General features: G+C 25.3%; 8 protein-coding genes across 8 annotated transcripts; 2 read left to right on the top strand and 6 right to left on the bottom strand.

Annotated features, from left to right (window-relative positions):
- Positions 1–101: 101 nt before the first annotated feature.
- On the bottom strand, positions 102–1,463 carry OCT59_028309 (uncharacterized protein; the record flags this gene model as incomplete). The annotated part of the gene is made up of 3 exons (XM_066147201.1): positions 102–835; positions 1,005–1,182; positions 1,335–1,463. The coding sequence occupies 3 exons, from the start codon at positions 1,461–1,463 to the stop codon at positions 102–104; spliced, it is 1,041 nt and encodes a 346-aa protein (XP_065993934.1).
- Positions 1,464–2,468: 1,005 nt separating this feature from the next.
- OCT59_028308 (uncharacterized protein) lies at positions 2,469–5,038 on the bottom strand (the record flags this gene model as incomplete). The annotated part of the gene is made up of 10 exons (XM_025320527.2): positions 2,469–2,768; positions 2,836–3,102; positions 3,195–3,653; positions 3,724–3,823; positions 3,902–3,992; positions 4,070–4,162; positions 4,252–4,533; positions 4,611–4,714; positions 4,796–4,874; positions 4,958–5,038. 10 exons carry the CDS (start codon positions 5,036–5,038, stop codon positions 2,711–2,713), a joined length of 1,614 nt encoding a protein of 537 aa, XP_025171116.1. The 3' UTR covers positions 2,469–2,710.
- Positions 5,039–5,118: 80 nt separating this feature from the next.
- On the bottom strand, positions 5,119–5,924 carry OCT59_028307 (uncharacterized protein; the record flags this gene model as incomplete). The annotated part of the gene is made up of 3 exons (XM_066147200.1): positions 5,119–5,624; positions 5,697–5,712; positions 5,790–5,924. The coding sequence occupies 3 exons, from the start codon at positions 5,922–5,924 to the stop codon at positions 5,368–5,370; spliced, it is 408 nt and encodes a 135-aa protein (XP_065993933.1). The 3' UTR covers positions 5,119–5,367.
- Positions 5,925–6,102: 178 nt separating this feature from the next.
- Positions 6,103–7,841, top strand: OCT59_028306 (uncharacterized protein; the record flags this gene model as incomplete). The annotated part of the gene is made up of 5 exons (XM_025320525.2): positions 6,103–6,213; positions 6,274–6,419; positions 6,489–6,654; positions 6,793–7,578; positions 7,653–7,841. The coding sequence occupies 5 exons, from the start codon at positions 6,103–6,105 to the stop codon at positions 7,839–7,841; spliced, it is 1,398 nt and encodes a 465-aa protein (XP_025171114.1).
- A 256-nt stretch (positions 7,842–8,097) lies between these two features.
- On the bottom strand, positions 8,098–9,771 carry OCT59_028305 (uncharacterized protein; the record flags this gene model as incomplete). Its single annotated transcript, XM_025320524.2, has 1 exon — positions 8,098–9,771. One exon carries the CDS (start codon positions 9,769–9,771, stop codon positions 8,254–8,256), a length of 1,518 nt encoding a protein of 505 aa, XP_025171113.1. The 3' UTR covers positions 8,098–8,253.
- A 405-nt stretch (positions 9,772–10,176) lies between these two features.
- OCT59_028304 (uncharacterized protein) lies at positions 10,177–12,132 on the top strand (the record flags this gene model as incomplete). Its single annotated transcript, XM_025320523.2, has 6 exons — positions 10,177–10,625; positions 10,705–10,822; positions 10,902–10,979; positions 11,081–11,360; positions 11,438–11,672; positions 11,751–12,132. 6 exons carry the CDS (start codon positions 10,177–10,179, stop codon positions 12,130–12,132), a joined length of 1,542 nt encoding a protein of 513 aa, XP_025171112.1.
- A 262-nt stretch (positions 12,133–12,394) lies between these two features.
- Positions 12,395–15,176, bottom strand: OCT59_028303 (uncharacterized protein). Its single transcript, XM_066147198.1, has 10 exons — positions 14,885–15,176; positions 14,754–14,821; positions 14,305–14,682; positions 14,084–14,224; positions 13,785–13,943; positions 13,474–13,671; positions 13,251–13,399; positions 13,007–13,181; positions 12,774–12,921; positions 12,395–12,642 (listed from the first exon to the last, which is right to left on the bottom strand). The coding sequence occupies exons 1-10, from the start codon at positions 15,117–15,119 to the stop codon at positions 12,530–12,532; spliced, it is 1,764 nt and encodes a 587-aa protein (XP_065993932.1). The 5' UTR covers positions 15,120–15,176; the 3' UTR covers positions 12,395–12,529.
- Positions 15,177–15,389: 213 nt separating this feature from the next.
- OCT59_028302 (uncharacterized protein) lies at positions 15,390–16,564 on the bottom strand. Its single transcript, XM_025320521.2, has one exon. It carries the CDS (start codon positions 16,356–16,358, stop codon positions 15,813–15,815), a length of 546 nt encoding a protein of 181 aa, XP_025171110.1. The 5' UTR covers positions 16,359–16,564; the 3' UTR covers positions 15,390–15,812.
- Positions 16,565–17,939: the final 1,375 nt, after the last annotated feature.

Below are 17,939 nucleotides of genomic sequence, written 5' to 3'. Positions count from 1 at the left end.
TTTTTTTTTTAAAAAAGAAATAAAAAGATAAAAGAAAATATAATATGATATATATATATATATATAAGATTATTAATATAGATTATATAGATTATAAAATTTTAACCCAACAATAATTCTTCAAGTAATTCATGATACATTGGATAATCCGATTTTGATGCAACTATTTGTCTAAAACCTTTTGTTTTTCTAATCTTTACAAAATGTTGAATATTATAATTTTTAATCAATTCTTTTAAATCGGGCCATTTCCAAGCATATTTAAATAACATTTCAGCTGCATTCCTTTCATTTAATAAATTATTAATAATATGAATTTTAATCCTATGTCTCAAATCATCCACAAAATATTTATCAGAAATACTAAATAAATTCCATATATTATCCAAACTATAATTTTTAAAATCCGCTTCATCAGTATATAAAAAATGTAACATTGCAATTACTGTCTCATAATTAAAATCCGTAATTTCAATCTCATATTTATATCGATTCTCATTAATTTCGTTTTTCGTGTTTGTTGTTGAAGATCTTTGAGATCTTTGTTTATTATTACATTCCATCCATTCACCTTCAAACATTGCCTCAAAATAATCTGATCTCATTGCAAGAATCGAACTATTTGCATAAATAGCTCGACCTTGAACTTTAAATTTAACATCTCCTCGATCAGGTTTATTCAATTCATTAGACCAAGCATTAACTAAATTTTCTGCTACTTGTTTGGTTCCAAAAGTAGTTTTTGGAGGAATTTTTGTGAATCTAACTTCACTAAATTGTACATTAATAATTATATTATTAAGTAGCGTGGATCTTGGACGGTTGTAAACAAGAACTATTACCAATAATAAGATAATATTAAAAGATCAAAAAAAAAATAAAAAAAAAATGTAAAAAAAAAATGAAAAAATAAAGAGTGAAAAATAATATAAAAAGGGTTCAATATAATTGATATTTAGGTTAAATTTATAATTTTAAATTACTTTTTTTTTTTTACTACTTACAGAGTCCGGATTTAACAAATATCTTATCATTTGTAGAGACTTCATGAATAATATCACCTGAAGGAGTTTTCAAAATAACTTTTAAAGGCAAGAAAGTGTCCGTAAAATGTTTTGATTCTTCGTCTTTGTTAAGTATTGTGCAAAGAAGAATTTGATAATTTTTTGGATCGCTCGTATACTATGATTAATTATTATCATGATATAAATATATATTTTTTTTTAAAAAAAAAAGAAAAAAAAGAAAAAAAAAGAAAAAAATTTTTTTCGTAAATTTTACAAATAATCTCTCAAGAAAATAAATCAAAAATAAAATAATTATCGATAGCATACTGGGTCAAAGATCAACATCCAATTTCTACAAGTTGATGTAGCAAAAGGTGGAGAGTATACTCTTTCTGTTAATTTTGATACATTCTCAAGTTTATATTCAAAAGAACAATAACCTGCTCGATAACTCATATTTAAAACCGAATTGTTAAAAAGGATTTAATTTATTTAATTTGTAAAAAAAAAATAATAATGAAAAAAAATAATGAAAAAAATAAAAAGTGAATTTAAAGGGACAATTAAAAAAAAAATTTTTTTTTTTCAACTTTTTTTCCTTTTTATTGATAAATTATTCTTGTTTATTATGTTTACAAATTATTTTTAAGAAAAACAGGTTAATTATAGAAAAAAATATAACAAAAGGTGGGTATTATTTATAAGAATTCTCACAATCCTCCGAGTTACACGGGGACAGAACCAATCTCAACTCCGGAACTTTATAAATTCAGGTATTTTTTAACAAAATATTATAAATTATACAATGTGATAAATAAATATTGTTTAAATTGTCTAAGCATTTTAATTTTTTATCTCGTGATAAAATCCTGAATGTAAACTTGATTGAATAATAATAATATTATTCAGGCACGAGTTTCAGGCACGATTTTGCGTGTCTTTTAAGGATCTTTCAATGAAATATTAACTAGGAAGTTGATTTAATAAAGCTAAAAAATCTTATCAATCAATCTAACTTTTTTTTTAATGACACGTACCTCAAAACATTTTTTGAAGTAAAATGTATCGATCTTATGAATCGGGTACAAACTTTACAAATGCAGCTTCGGTTTTGTTTATATTTTGAAAGTAATAAAAATAATAATTCATAATAACCTTTTATTTAAAATACCCAAAAGGTGAATTACCCAAAAAGTAAAATTATTCAAAAGGAATTGTTTAATTGACAAAGTTTGAGTGTTTTGACTCGTTTGACTGATTGACTCCCCCAAAATAATTTTTAAGTTTATTATGAAGTATTATTTATTTATATTTTTTATATATATAGTAAATCACATTAATCACATTGATCGAAATGACGATAAACAGGACTGACTCCTGATGACTCAGTCAAAGTTATTACTATATATATATTATGTATGATGTATTATATTATTATTTTTAAATCAAACTGAAATTTCTGAAATTCCTGAAAATCCTTTTTTTTATTATTTATATCATTTATTATTTATATCATTTATATAATTTTATATATATTTTAAAATATAATTAAAAAGTTTTTTTTTTTGTAATTAATAAATACGATACTATACTTATTATTAATTTACTTTCTACTATAATTAATTTTTTTTTTTTAAAAAAAAGATAATAATAATAATAACAATGTTCTAATTATTAATGTTTCACGATAAAAATGTATACACTTAATTTAATTTTGAAATTTCTTGTTCAATATGATCTTGATTTTCCTCAATATTTACTCTACAATAAATCAAAAGTTAATTATATTTATGACAAAAATGATAATTAATTAAAAAAAAAATTTTACCTTTGGGAAGTTACTTCATGACTTGATTGAGAACTATCCCCATGACTTGCTCTTACGGTAGATTCATCATCCCATTTGTTATTAAATTCATCATCATCATCATCATGTTCATCCCCAATATCGAATATAGCAGATCCACTATCATTATGTAACCTGTCGCTCTCAGATCTGAATTTCACATTATCATACCCCATATTTTCAGCTGCTCGGAGTGTGTTTTCTAATTCATAAGGATCTTCTTGTGTTAATTCCTCACTCATCGCAAATGTAAAAAAATGACGTTAAGGGATATTTTTTTTAAAAAAAAAAATTGTAAAAAACAACAATTATTAAACCATTGTTCAAATTTTAAAGGATATCTCTTATTATTTCGTGTGGGTCTCCAAATAATAAGTATTACGCAAAATACAATTAAATATAAAATATTTAACCATCCATCTAAAAGAAACCATCTCCAACGCCAATATGTCGGTATCCAATCAGGATCTTCTCGACGAAGGTAATTAATCATGTTTATGAAAAAGAAAACCCCAAGAACAGCGACTGAAAATACAAGTAATCTATATAATCGTTTATACATTAAAGATTTCACGGTTTGTTTACGGATTTCAAGCGTTTGAAGTGTGTTGGTTATTGATTGAAGTGTCCAAATATAGAATGCTGTCATTGTGAGGGCAAGAGGAAAAATGACTAGAAAAATAAGAGGGTTCGCATTTTCTGGATCTAAAAGCATTGTACCAGCTGAATAAATTATGCCAAATAAGAAATGTGTAGCTGCTAATGCACGACATTTATTCATCGTGCTTCCAAGTGTAGGTCTAAAAATTGTGTTTTGTTAGAAATATAAATAAAGAGATTTTAACCGATTTAAAGTTAAAATTCGCCTACTTTACAACTCCATAGCCCATGCATACAATCAATAGCATAAAAAATGAAATGGAATTTCTTCCAGCATTGAGAATAGCGACCACAATAATAAGGAATGTTGCTAGAAGAAATAAATCCATCATAATTAAAATATATATATATATATTTTTTAAAAATATCTTTCATTATATAAACCTACAAGAATGTCCATATGAATTATAATTTTCCCAATATCCCCAATTGAAAGCCATCTCCAACATGAGAAACAGGATGACTCCGGATATATAATTCTAATATAAAATCAAAACTTTAAAATAAACTTAAATATCAAATTTGTACTTTTGATTATATTAAATTCATTTAATACCTGAACAGGTAAAATATCATGCCGGTGAATTATACTCAAAGTCATCCATACGATACCGATTACCAAATATATTAATGATAAAGCTCCATAAAACTTGAATTTAAAAATAAAAAAAAAACTTTAAATTAGAAAACAAAAAAAAAACATTTCTTTGAATGATTTTGAAAATCGAAGACACTTGCTGGTAATTTTGGATATTCTGAAGCAGGTAATTCTCCATAAGGATTTTGCCAATCAATCGTAACAAAATATTGGGTATCATCATTATTAACAGGACTAGTAGCAACACAATAAAACGCTGTCTTGTTAATTGGATAATTAAATGTATATGTATCCTTTGATTTAAGGTTAAAGAAATGAGTAACAATGGATGTTGTTTCATTAATGGGGACAATAAAATTATTTTCCTGTGACTTTGAACAAAAATTCAAATCAATAGCAGCTTGATCACAAATGAGAATTTCCTGTATAATGTTATTGATATTTTTTGGATTAATAAATTATTATAAAAAAATTAAAATAATTTGAATGCGATACTAACCTTCCCATCTTCCAATTTATGACCTATTTTATAATAATCTTTCCATTCAGCTACAACTGCTGCGACATTTCCAGTTGTTACTTTATTATCTGGATTCAATTTTACTATGAAATTTTTTTTAAAATAAAATTTATATGTAAGTTATTATGACAGAATAATTTTGATTAATAGTATACATTACTCACGTGAAATAACGGAATTTTTCCCTCCAACAATTGCCGATTTTTCAAACATCAACGAGCATTTTTGATCTAAAGGATTAGTCTAATAAAGACATGGATAAAATATCTTATGAGAAAAAAAAATTCCGTCGTAAAAGGATAAAGATCATGATAAATATATCTAACCAAAGAATCTTCATTGGCACTTATACAAGTTATCCAGACCACAAAAAGGGTCAACAGTGACCACGATGTTAACCGGACCATTGAAAATTATTTTATTTGGTAAGGAAAAAAAAATTTTTTTTTTTTAAGTTAAAATAAGAATGTGCGTTTGAGAAATCAAACTACAAATTAATACTTCATTTTATATCTAATTCCGGATGTTCCGGTAAACATATCCGAAGATAGAAATCTGATACTCAGCCTGCATATTTATCACGTGATTCCTGGAACTTATTAGCTTATAAGTGGACTGGCAATAAATTTAAACACATAAATATTTACAATATACAGTGGCAATAATTGATTGGATCGCATAGTATAGTTTATCAATTATATATTATCAAATGAAGAATAATTAAGAATCAAAAAATTCACCAAATGTTAAATTCTGATTTACGTATAAAAAAAACATCAGCTGTAATAATAACCACAACAACAAATATTGCTATTTCAAATTTAGATTTTCTTCCAGTCCATTTTGCAATTTTCAATTTTTTCTTTTTCTTCCTCGTTTTATGACGATATTGTCGAGATATCAACAAATGTTTATCCTTAAGTCGTTTCAATGCTGCACGCAAATCTTTCAGGTCAGATGTGTAAACAATTCCAGTAATAGTAACCGTCACTTCTTTGTAAAAATTCATTTTAATCATCAATAATAAGATTCCATTATTATTATTATTATTATAGAATAACTTACCAGCAGATATAGGAAACTAATTATGATAAAGAAAATGAATATTAGTTAAATTATTTTTTAATTCGAAAATATATTATTTTAAAAAGAATTTACATTCACTGTTGGGTAGAGAATTATTTTGTATTTGTGATCTAAAAATTTTATTAATGATCTTTGACACTTTAATTTCCATATTCTCGGCTTTAAAACAATTCTAATAGGAATTGTAATTCGTTCAAATATAATCATTTTCAAATCTCAAAAAAAAAAGTGAATAATGGATAAAGGGAGAAATTGTACCCTTTTTACTTTTTATACTGTCGGTCTGCACAATATCAGAGACTAAAGAACTGCGTAGATTATGCAGATTGTAGATCAGAGAAGTAAAATGGAGGATTGATCAAAAAACTAGTCCCTTAAATTAATTATGATAAAAATACCCAGAGTTGTACCTTGGACATCTCTTGAAGAATTTCAACAAGTTCATCAATGGCTTTATGCAGAGTCTCCGAACCAACGTGAAATTGGAGTTAAAAGGGTACCATTATGTTTAGTATTTCTTAAATAAAGTAAATTTTTCTAAAATTATTATTTACAGGTTAAAGCTTGGTCAAGTCGCGGAAAAGTTCCTCATGCTGTTGTTAGCACAGCTGCATTTGTTGAAGTATCGTTAAGAGATGAATTTAGTTACGGAAATATTTCAAATCATGAATTGAGATTATTATATTCCATGGTATTTATCAGGTATGTATTAGTATTTTCGGTTTTTCGAATATTTTTCTTTTTTTGATCAAAATTTCATTTATTTTTTAGATTTGTGAACGGAATGGTCGATCCATTTCAACAAGGAACATTCGCCTTATCAATATCTTCCATCGCAGTTAAACTAAATATGCCATTATGGTTTGTTGAAATGCGTCATGCGGGAACTCACGAACATCTTCCAAGTCTACAAATTTTACGAAACGGATGTAAACAGGTATCATAAAATATAGTTATTGGATGGATAAAATATCGGTCACTCCGTAGGTGACTGATAGGTTACCCGCCCATTCAATAACTGAATTATTATTTGATTATATTATTTATAAGAGAACTAATTTATCATTTTATTTAGGCGTTGCAATGGTTAAACGAAAGTTATTGGTCAACTCAAAAGCCGTTACCATCAGCACAAGTTAATAAAATACGTTCTTTGATATTACAATACAAAGAACTTCGTAAGGAAGATATAAATGGAAATAATAATCGCGATTCTTCTAGAAAGATTATAGGGAAAATCATGGAATTAGTTAGCGAAGAATACATAAGTGAATCGATTATTCCTATTTTGTTGGAACCGGGATTATTGGTTCCCATGGCAAAAAAAAAACGTGCATTGGCTCAAGATTTAAGTTTGCTTCCAGAATCAAAAAAAATATGGGATGTGATGTTACAAACATTTGATAAAGAATGGCATACTTTTGGTAATGAATTAATATTGAAGATATTAGAAATCTTGAATAAAGATGATGTTAGTATTAAATCAGATATGAATAACCAAGAAGTACAATCAACACATACAAGTTCTAGCTATCTTATAACTTTATCCGCATGGGTTAAACATATTCTCTATATCTATTATAATGGAAAGTCATTTACTAATTTAGATGTTAATAATATATTGGAATTCTGTTTAAGGAAACCAAGTACAAATACTCAATTGATATTACAAACGATGATGGAATGTGATGAAGAATTAAAAACAAGTGTTAGTCCATTTGTAAATTATATAAACAAAAAGCTTCATTCTGAGGATATTATACATAATATTGATGAAATACCTAAAATTACTGATGATGATATGAATGTTGAAATAAATAAACTAAAATATGAATTGGATAAAATTAATAAATTGATTAAGGTAATTAATATTTTTCATCTGACTTTTACATATATATATATACATTTTTTAATAATTAAAACTCGCCTTCAAAGGAAGAAGTATCAGTAGTATCAGAAAATAATCGCGTATCATCTTCAAATGAGGATTCAGCTTGGAAAATGTATGATTATAATGAATGGAAACCTTGTGCTTTAGGTTGTTTACCTAATGGTCAAGTACCTTGTTTAGATTTACCATTGGAATTAGATGGTCCTAGCACCGTTATTAAAAGTTCTACGTGATTATAATACATGTCCTTATTTAAGAAAAACAATGCGGATATAATATTTGTGGGGGAACACTATATTGTGTGATATTATTATTATTTTATTGCCAATTAGAAGATATGTAGACCTTCCAAATAAATGAAAAAGTTTTTAAGTTTTAATATCATTTTAATAATAATGTTATTAGCAGATATAATTCGGAGGAGTACTTTAACTCTTAGTATTTATCATGGTGATTTATCTCTGTAAAATAAAAAAGAAACTCTGAACATAGAATTAAAGAAAACTTTATTTATATATAATGTAAATACAGATATTTTTATCTATGAAAAAGCTAATATCAAATTTCTATTTATTCTAATAATTTGAATACATTTTTTTTTTTACAAATGCGAAATTAATTAGATTCTATAAATGAATTTTTTTTTTAAATTCTTCTTCCTGCATGGTTATATACAGCAATAACATTTATTAATTTTTCAGCATTTTTTATTTCTTCAAGACTTATAACTTCACACCAACGTAATTCTAGGAAACTTAACGATTTCCTTTCATTGGCATATTCTGTAATAACTTTAAGATGTTCATCAGTTGCACTTCTATAAAAACCTAAACAACTTAGGTTATTTTTACAATTCTTAAGGAATTCACTTAAAGATTCTGCCGTAAATTTCCAATATGCAAAGATATTTAATTGATACAAAGGTTCAGGAATAATATTTCCCATTGAAGGAAAGAAATCATCAACATCATAATCATCATCACTTGCAGAATTAATAGTCAGACTTTCGAGTTTCTTACATGACTTCAACACATAATGTAAATTCGACACATCTTTTCTCACAATTGGAACATCAAGATATTCCAAATTTGGACAATTACTTGCTATAGTTCTAATAACACTATATTGATCAGATTGATTAATCTCCCAAGATAATGTAAGTTCTTGTAGACTAGAACCATTTATCAGGATCATCGGAATAATCATACCAACTGTTGGTTTACAATGTGTAAAGCTTAACTTTCGAAGTCTTGGAAAATAACAAGATGTCAATCCTTCAATATCATTTTCCGGAAATGATGCCCAATTATGAAATCTCAATATCTCCAAATTTGTAAATGACTTGAGCACACTTAAAGTACCTCCATTTTGCCTATGACAGTTATCTTTTAATACAACACATCTTAGTGATATACTCAAATTATCAATGCTAATCGCATCATTTAAATGTGGCCATCTTTTTGTGACTGTTAATTGTTTTAAATTCTTTTGAGCTTTTAGAAATTTTGATACTTCTCTATCATTAATCCAAGAACAATCAATATCTAATCGATTTAAATTAATACAAAATTCCGAAGCAAATAATAAATTTTTTGGTACACAATTATCACAAATTAAATATCTTAACTTTGGTAAACATTTTTTAGCAGCTGAACTATGTTTTATTAAACATACATAATCTCCTTTTCGATGTGTTACTGTTGGAATAGAAAGTTCTGAAAGACGTTTTGCTTTACTCATAATTCTTTCAATAAGCATATCCAAAATAGTAGATGTTGGATTTAAGTAAATTTCTTTTTCTTTATCAATATATACGATTAAATAATTTTCATCACACCAAGTTTTAACCGAATCATATAATGTTGGATATTGAAGTTCATGAATATAATGCATGTAATTAAAGGTTGGTTTCTTTAAAGCTTCCAAAGGAAAACCATCAAACAATCTTAACTTTCCTTTAGATGTTCTATCAAGACACCTAATAAAAGTAGTAATTAAACTTGATCTACTCTCTTTAAATGGTGCACGCCACAGGATTGGGGTTGTAAGACTACACCATGTTCGATTTACGAACATACAAGAATATAATGATTTTCTATCGTATCGAATATAATCAAGAATTGGACACATAGTTTCCGGTAACATGAAAATTAATGAAGTCATTTTTTTACTGATATGTTAAAAAATAGAAAAGGTAAAAAGTTGAAATAAAATAATATATATGTGTGTATATATATATATATTTTTTACTCGAAAATTTTGCAAAGAGACGAAAGAAGTTTAAAAAAGAGAGGAAAGTTTAAGAAAGTTTTAAAAAAGATAGGAAAGTAAAAAAAAAGACGGAAGCTTAGAAAAGAAACGGAAAGCTTACTCCTTACATTTTTATATATGTAAAATAACAAGCCTAGTGTCAAACTAAGTCACGAAACATACGAATTTATCAGGCTATGTTATTGCGATTGTACACCTAAAATGGTAATACCGATCGATAATCAAGAAAAAATTTTTTTTTTTATGATGATTTTTACAATTCCTATAAAGGGAATAAAAGCACGTTAAAAAAAAAAAATGGATACTTCAAAATCTAAACCAAATAGATCAAAAAATAAATCAAAATCCAAAAAAAAGCAGTCAACTATTGATAAAATTAATTCAATAACAACATCATCTAATTCTTCAAATAAATCATTAATTGATAAGAAAAAATCATCTCAAAATAAAAATATTCCTTCAAAAGAATTTATAACACAAACTTCCACCTCAATTTTATTAGGATTTCCTGATGGTAATATATCAACAAAAGAAGATAATGATCCTTATATAACAAAAATTGGTGGAAAACCGAATTGGTTAATCGAATCATATCCTTTATCACACGATTTTATTATTTGTAAAAATTGTGATAAAGATATGTTTTTATTGTTTCAAGGTTATGTACCTTTGGATGATTCCATTTATGATAGGGTGATATATATCTTTGGATGTAATCAGCAAAAATGCGTTAATAAAAGTGGAAGGTAAAGAAATTTTTATAAAATTTTGTCTTTTTTTTTTCTTTGAAAATTTTTAATATTTAAATTTATTTGAATCGATAAGTTTTCGTGTATTTCGAGCACATCGAAAAGATGAAGAATATGAAAGATATCAACAAGAACGGGCAAATAAACATCAATCAAGAGACAACAGTAATAATTCTTCAATCCGATCATCGAATGTTTGTTAATTTATTTTTATTTTATAATTTGTTTTATTATTTATTATAAAAAAAAATCCTAATTTATTACTTTAATCAGGTTATAAATGGAGGATTGGGTAACATGTTATTCGGAGTTGCAGATTTTGATAATATAGATGAAATGGATGATATGCAGGTTATTATTTAATGTGAAAAGGGGATAAATTAATTAATTTATTAAAGTCGAGAGAGATATATTATTATATTTAAATAATGTTTTGTCTTTTAATAACAAAGATTTCGGAGAATGATATTATATCAAGTAAAGAGGAACAAGTTGACGAAGACGAAGATGATCATGATGATGATCATGATGACGATGAATGGCCTGAACTAGGTATTAATAATAAAATGTCAAGTACTACAACGTGGCAATCTTCATGGAGTCAGATTATTTCTGATGCAGAAAAAGCACGAAATGAAAAGGATCAAATTAAAGATCAAGTTTCAAGTAAACATGATAATGATGATAATATGTCACAAATAAGTGTTGATATGTCTACGTTAACATTGAATAGTAAGTTATAATATATTCCAACGTAATTGATCATAGTTTAATTATAATATTAATTTTATTTATACACGGAATTTCAGCATGTTGGCCCGAGAATATTAAATCATTTCCAGCACAATACTTATATATTACTGAAGAAGTATTGAAAGAAAAAAATGATGATATTCCTGCAAATTATTTGTCATATGAAGAAGTCGAAGACAATTTTGATTGGATTGGAGAGAAATATGAAAAGCCAATCTTACCAAAAGGTTATGACAAAACCTTTAAAAAATTTTCTGATCGTGTAGCAGAATGGCCTGATCAGTGTGTGAGGTAAAAAATTTGGTGACTTTTTTTTTTAATCTATTTTTACTCTCGAATCTCATTACTCCCTATATCAATATTATTTAGGTATCAATTTGATGGACAACCGTTATTATATACACATAATGATGTAACTGCAAAACTCCTACTTGATAATTGTAATGATGAAATCACATCATCAAAATTACCAGTTTGTCATTGGTGTAAGTCAAGTCGAGTTTTTGAGTTACAATTAATGCCGAGTATGTTAACTACATTATCTACTAGTTCTTTTATTGAAGAAAATGAAATTAATTCTGATAAGAAAAATAAGAAAAATAAGAAAAATGATAATTCAATATTTAATCTTGGTATGGAATGGGGAACTATTATGGTATTTACTTGTAAGAATGATTGTGAGATGAATGATGTTGGATTTAATGAAGTTTCTTATTATGAAGAAGTTGTTTTGGTTCAAAATGAACAATAATTTCAAAGAGATTTTATGCAGTTAATTTTAAAGCATTACATTTATTATAAAAAAAATATATATATATAAGTTAAAACAAAAAAGTAACTTATAAATAAAATAATATTTATCACAAATTCGCAAATTTAGAAATTAACTCTTTTATTCAAAAAGCTAAAACTAATATATAAAGAAAATAAATATTATAATTTAGTCTAAATTATTACTATCTAGTATCAGAATTTGTAATACTACTTGTCTATTAAATTATAAATATTCCTTTAGTAAGAAAAAAAGAATCTATTAAGCTTTTATTTAAATGTTTATCAGAAATTTTTTAAAAAATAAATAAATAAATAAAATAAATAAATAAAATAAATAAATAAATAAAATAAATAAATAAATAAATAAATAAATATTAATATCTAATTTCTTGATTAATATTTCTTCTTTTTTCTTCCTCTCTAATTTCAAACATTACTTGTACAGCACAATATATACTGATAAAACTTAAGGAAAATTGGATAAGACCTTAAAGTATAAGAAAAATAAAATATTAGCAAAAAAAAAATAAAAATAAAAAAATATACATATATATAAAAAAATTTATTTATAAATAAATATATATATATATGTATATATAAATATTTATTTATACTAACCATGTAATGTTCCAAATAAATTACTTAATACTACTTTCATACCATCTAATCCGATAGCAAATCCAACTAAATTTGCAGCCCACATAAAAACTAAATTTAATGCGCCACCAATTGCACATACATGCCTATAATATGGTCTATCTCCAAACTGTTTTTATATCAAAAATATATATATATTAATAAAAGAATCTTTTTGAAAATAAATAAATATAAAAAGAAATTTTTATACTTACTTTCTTTTCAGTAAATATTTTAGTAGCTATAGTTTCGGGTAAAATAAATATCCAAATTAACCAGCCCCATGCTAATAATTTTAATGATATATCATGCCATAATGCAACAAATGTAAATACTATTAACATATTATATATTAAATATTTTGATCCTCCAAGTGGAATATAAATATATCTATAAAAATTGAAAAAGGTATTTAAAATAAATTTTAAACAAAAGATGAATTAAGTAATGTAAACTTACCTAATAATCCATCTATAAAAACTTCTGTGCCAACTTCTCCAAAATCCTGTTGTGGAGTAATTATTTAACATACATCTTAACATATTTTCTTGTACTTCAAATCCATCAGCCATTGCCCAAAATCTAAAAAATCTCCATATAATTAACAACTAGAAAGAAAAAAATAATAATTTAATATTTGGTTTATTATTAATTTCAATACTTAATATTTATTTTGCCTTACTTTTAACCAGATATATTCTAGATTGAAAACTCCAATCATCCCTAATTCCAAAGGTGACAAATCATCCCATGCTCTTGATTTACTCATAGCTACAACATAAATAAAATGTAACATTACTTCCATTAAAAGCATTACTCCTAATAATCTAACTCCATAAATAAATGTTGACTTTATATCAAATTCCTTCGGATACCTTAACTTCAATATGAAAATAAATATTGTTAATAAAATTTGTTTATGATGTATGGTTTTTTTTGTTGACCTCAAATGGTGGAATTATCAATAGTAAAAATATCTGATTGAGTATTTACCTGAGAGATAAAATTATTAAAAGTAATGATTGGTCCTGCAAGATATAACGGTGTATATAACACATAACTTAAATAATTAATATAATTATAATCTTCTTTAAAACACGGAGTTATGATTCTATCTTTTTCTGTTAATGGTGCTTGATCTCTATCATTTTTCTAAATGAAGAAATATATATATATATATTCAATATTTATAATTTTGTAATAAACCGAAAGGAGTTGCAATGTCTCCTCGAAAAGAAAGAAATAAATAAAATAAAATAAAATAAATAATAAAATTTTTTAAACATTATTACATATGATTCTCCCAAGATTACCTCAGTCGAATCTGGTGAAGGGTGAAATAACCAATAATAATCCATATTAAACGATATTATTCGTAACGTACATATGTTGAATGTAATAGTCCATCGAGTTAATAATCCTACATTTGAATCCTAAAATTATAACAAAGAGAATAATGAGTAAGAGAATTTTTTTCTTAATAATATAATCAAATCTCCAAAAATTAACTTACTAAAAATGCAAGGTTTTCGTTAAACCATTCAAATTTATATCCATCATAATTTTCATTAATAAATAAAACTGCCAAATTAAACAGCCAAGTAACAATAGGATTCAATTTTGATCCTTTTAATGTTATTGGAATTAAAAAATTGAAACTTAAAATAATCAATATTTTAATTAATCCATTTCCAAAAAGAACATAAAGGAATATTAATGAAAATGTTAAGAAAAAATAAGTTCTACGAAGTGGTTGGGATGGTAATTTTGCCGGAGGATTTGGTACAAGAAAAATTCGATATAAATGTGAAAGGATTAAATAAGCTATTGAAGCCATAAACAAGGCTCCGTAATGATCTCGAAAAGAAGCGAATTGTGCATCACTGTTATCCTACGAAATAAATTAAAGAAACATTTCATTAGAGAGATCGTTTATTAAATAAAGTATAAAAATTAACTTACCACTTTACGTCCAAATAACCAACCTGGCTCCAATCTTCTAGAATATCTCATATAATTTGGGTTTGTTTCTAAAAAATTAGATCAATTAGATCATGATTTCCACTTAGCATAAACTTTTCACAAATACATACCTTTACTAATATCATATGCCATGTAAAAAGCGTATGCAAGAGAAAATGATATAATTACATAATAAATATAAAATTCCAATGTATTCCATAATGGAGGTTTTAATTTTGTAGGCTCCTTAACTTTCGTCGTTAATATATCAGAAGACGAAGATTGTTCTGAAGTTCCTAATGCTGTATAAATATGGTCACCATCATCTTCCTTTCCTTTTCCTTTTAGATTATTTAACGCGTACATAAATAATAAAGATATGGTTTTTATATTGTGAGAAATTAGATTATTCGAAACCAACTTGTTGAAAAGAAAAGAAAAAAAAAGGTTTCAAAAAAAGATTTACAGATAATTGTACAAAATTGCGTAATAAGAAAATTTTTTTAATATCATCCCAAATTAGGAAAATTCGATATTATACATGGGGCAACGTGGCAAAACCAAAATAAAGATCTTCAATTAATCATATAATAGTTTAGTTCATTTACTAGATGAATGAGAGGATTCGAAGAATTTGAATATTAAAAAGATTCATATTTGATCATTTTATTATATAAATATTATTACAATACAAGTCAATAAGTAAGTAAAGTATCTTATGAAAGTAAATACAATTGTAAAACAAATCAAAAATATAATAATATAATATATTATGAGTTATGACTACTATGTATAAAATAAGAAAAAAAAAATTTGTGATTAAAATATTTACATTTTTGAGGATAAAAAATTTGAAATTTAAAATTTTTTGATTTGAAAAAAATACAGCATGTGGATGATAAATTGGGCTTCTAGTAAAGAAAAATAGGGATAAAAAAAAAAATAGTGTTCTTTTTTAATAAATATATATAATATATATATATACGCTGTATATATATATATGTGTGTGTGTGTACCAGAAACCCCAAAATTAACGAATATTCTTGCACTCCATTTCAATTAATTTATAACACTATTTCTGTAAGAAATGATGAGATAACAAAATACAAAACTAATAATGATCGCATTATAAATGCATCTTTGTCCCCATCGTCTAGTTTCCCGATCTTTCCCAAAGAAACAAAAAGGAATACCAATATACCATAAAGGCCATATTAAAAAACCAATAATATAAAGTTTTTTAGAGATAGGCCAAGGATTTTGAGGTTCAATTGGAACCAAATCATAAGGAGAGTCAAAAGTATCTAATTTTAAATTATCAATTGGATATGAAGGAGGCATATCAATGTTTACTTTATCGTAAGATGGAAGAGATTCTGATGATATATTAGCTGATAGATTTGGAAGCGGAGGAGAATTTGGGGAAAGGTATGCCGATGTTGGTAAAGAAATGTTTACTGAGGCTGTAGGATTATTATTATTATTATCTTCAGAATAAACTGGAGGTTCACCTCTAGTTGAATTAGTTGATTGATTATTAAGAGAAATTTGTTGGATTTGATCTTCAGGATTATTTATTGAATTAATTGTAATAGTAGTTGACATAATATTAAAATGTGCAGTGCGTAAAATAAATTTTTTAGAATAATATTTAAAATATTAAAATATTAAAATATTTCTTTCTTTTTTTTTTTTTTAAAAAAAAAAACTAAACAGAAACGAAAGATAAAATAAAATAAAAAAAAAGTTAAAAGATAGTGAGTTTATCTGTTTGTTTTTTTTTTAAAAATAATTTTTTAATTTTTGTTCTTCTCTTTTTTCGTAAATTAAAAAAAAAAAGAGTATTTAGGTAAAAAAGTAAATCACATTTTTATATATTTATAAGTGAACAATATTTTTTTATTAATAAAAACAATGTGGAAGAAATAAATTCCATAATATTATTCTTTTATAAATAATAATCTATCCAAGTAAGTAGATAAAATAATACCTACGGGTATTGTTAATAGTATTGTTCTCATTTAAACTGCCGATTAATGCTTTTTTTATACAGATAAACTAATAAAAATTATTAAAATTATAATGTTTATCCCATATTGTTCCAAGTTGATTGAAGATCTTTAGTTGTTACACAGAGCAATATTTCCTTTTTATTTGTTGATGGAAAAAAGAGAACAATGTAAAGAAATAAAATTTTCAATTATTCTTTTTAACTTATTAGATGCGTATTTAGTTGTAACTCATGAAATCATTACTTTTATATGGTTTACTTTTGTTTTACAAAAACATATAATGGTTTTGTGTTTTATTTATATAGTTCCATTGATTTATGATAATTTCATTCATTATAACATTAACATTCGCGTCATTCAGCATTGCTGCGTTTAGTGGTTAAATATTTTCCCAAATAAAACCAAATATTATGTACTTATATTTAGTTATTATTTATTACCAATCCGTATCATAATTTACTTCTCTTACGAGTTACGTCTCATATAATTTAAAACTTTCGCAGTTTATATTTCTCGCAATATTTGTTATTCATTTATGCAAAATTTGAGATGTAAGGAGGTTCTCTCTTTTTAAATACGAATAGAACTCAATCATACATACAGTAAATAAGCAGTGAACATTCACCTGCATGGTAAGATAATGGTTTGAAAGTCCATTGTATTCTCGGATATTTTTTTTTAATTAATTTTCCTTTTTTAAACATATTTGAATTATTATAAGGAATCATGAACTGCGTGGTTTTACGATGTTGAAATCACACAAACCTCCATTCTTGAATATATTTATTGAAACTAGACAAAAGTGGAAACCTACAAAATTAACTCGAAAAGAAGGTTCAAGTCTAAATGAGTGGTGTATAGTAGTACATTGTACTTATATACTGGCTTCTATTTTTAACTATTTTAACACGTGAAAGAAAACCTCAAAAACGAACGTCACTCTAAGTTGCGTAACAGTTATTATGATAATCTTTTGTTTTTTTGTTTTTTTTTCCATATTTTTTTCAATTCTATAATCCACCGATCAAGACAGAAAGACCTTTAAAGTATATATATATATATATCTCTCATTCTTTTAAACTTTCTGAGCTTTTTTAGTTTTTGTGAAGCTCAAAAACTAAAAAAAAAAGCTATTCTCTTTCACAGCAAAAAAATCCAAAAATTAACCGTGAGA

Source organism: Rhizophagus irregularis, chromosome 8, assembly GCF_026210795.1.
Source record: "Rhizophagus irregularis chromosome 8, complete sequence".
In the NCBI taxonomy this organism is placed as follows: domain Eukaryota; kingdom Fungi; phylum Glomeromycota; class Glomeromycetes; order Glomerales; family Glomeraceae; genus Rhizophagus; species Rhizophagus irregularis.
This window is presented reverse-complemented; position numbering and strand designations above follow the sequence as displayed.

Coding starts and splice junctions, on each gene's coding strand:
- OCT59_028302 (XM_025320521.2), bottom strand. CDS start 16,358: ATGTCAACTACTATTACAATTAATTCAATAAATAATCCTGAAGATCAA.
- OCT59_028303 (XM_066147198.1), bottom strand. CDS start 15,119: ATGTACGCGTTAAATAATCTAAAAGGAAAAGGAAAGGAAGATGATGGT. Junction 13,182..13,250: donor TTTTATAGATGGATTATTAG/GTAAGTTTACAT, acceptor CAATTTTTATAG/ATATATTTATATTCCACTTG. Junction 12,643..12,773: donor TTTATTTGGAACATTACATG/GTTAGTATAAAT, acceptor TTATACTTTAAG/GTCTTATCCAATTTTCCTTA.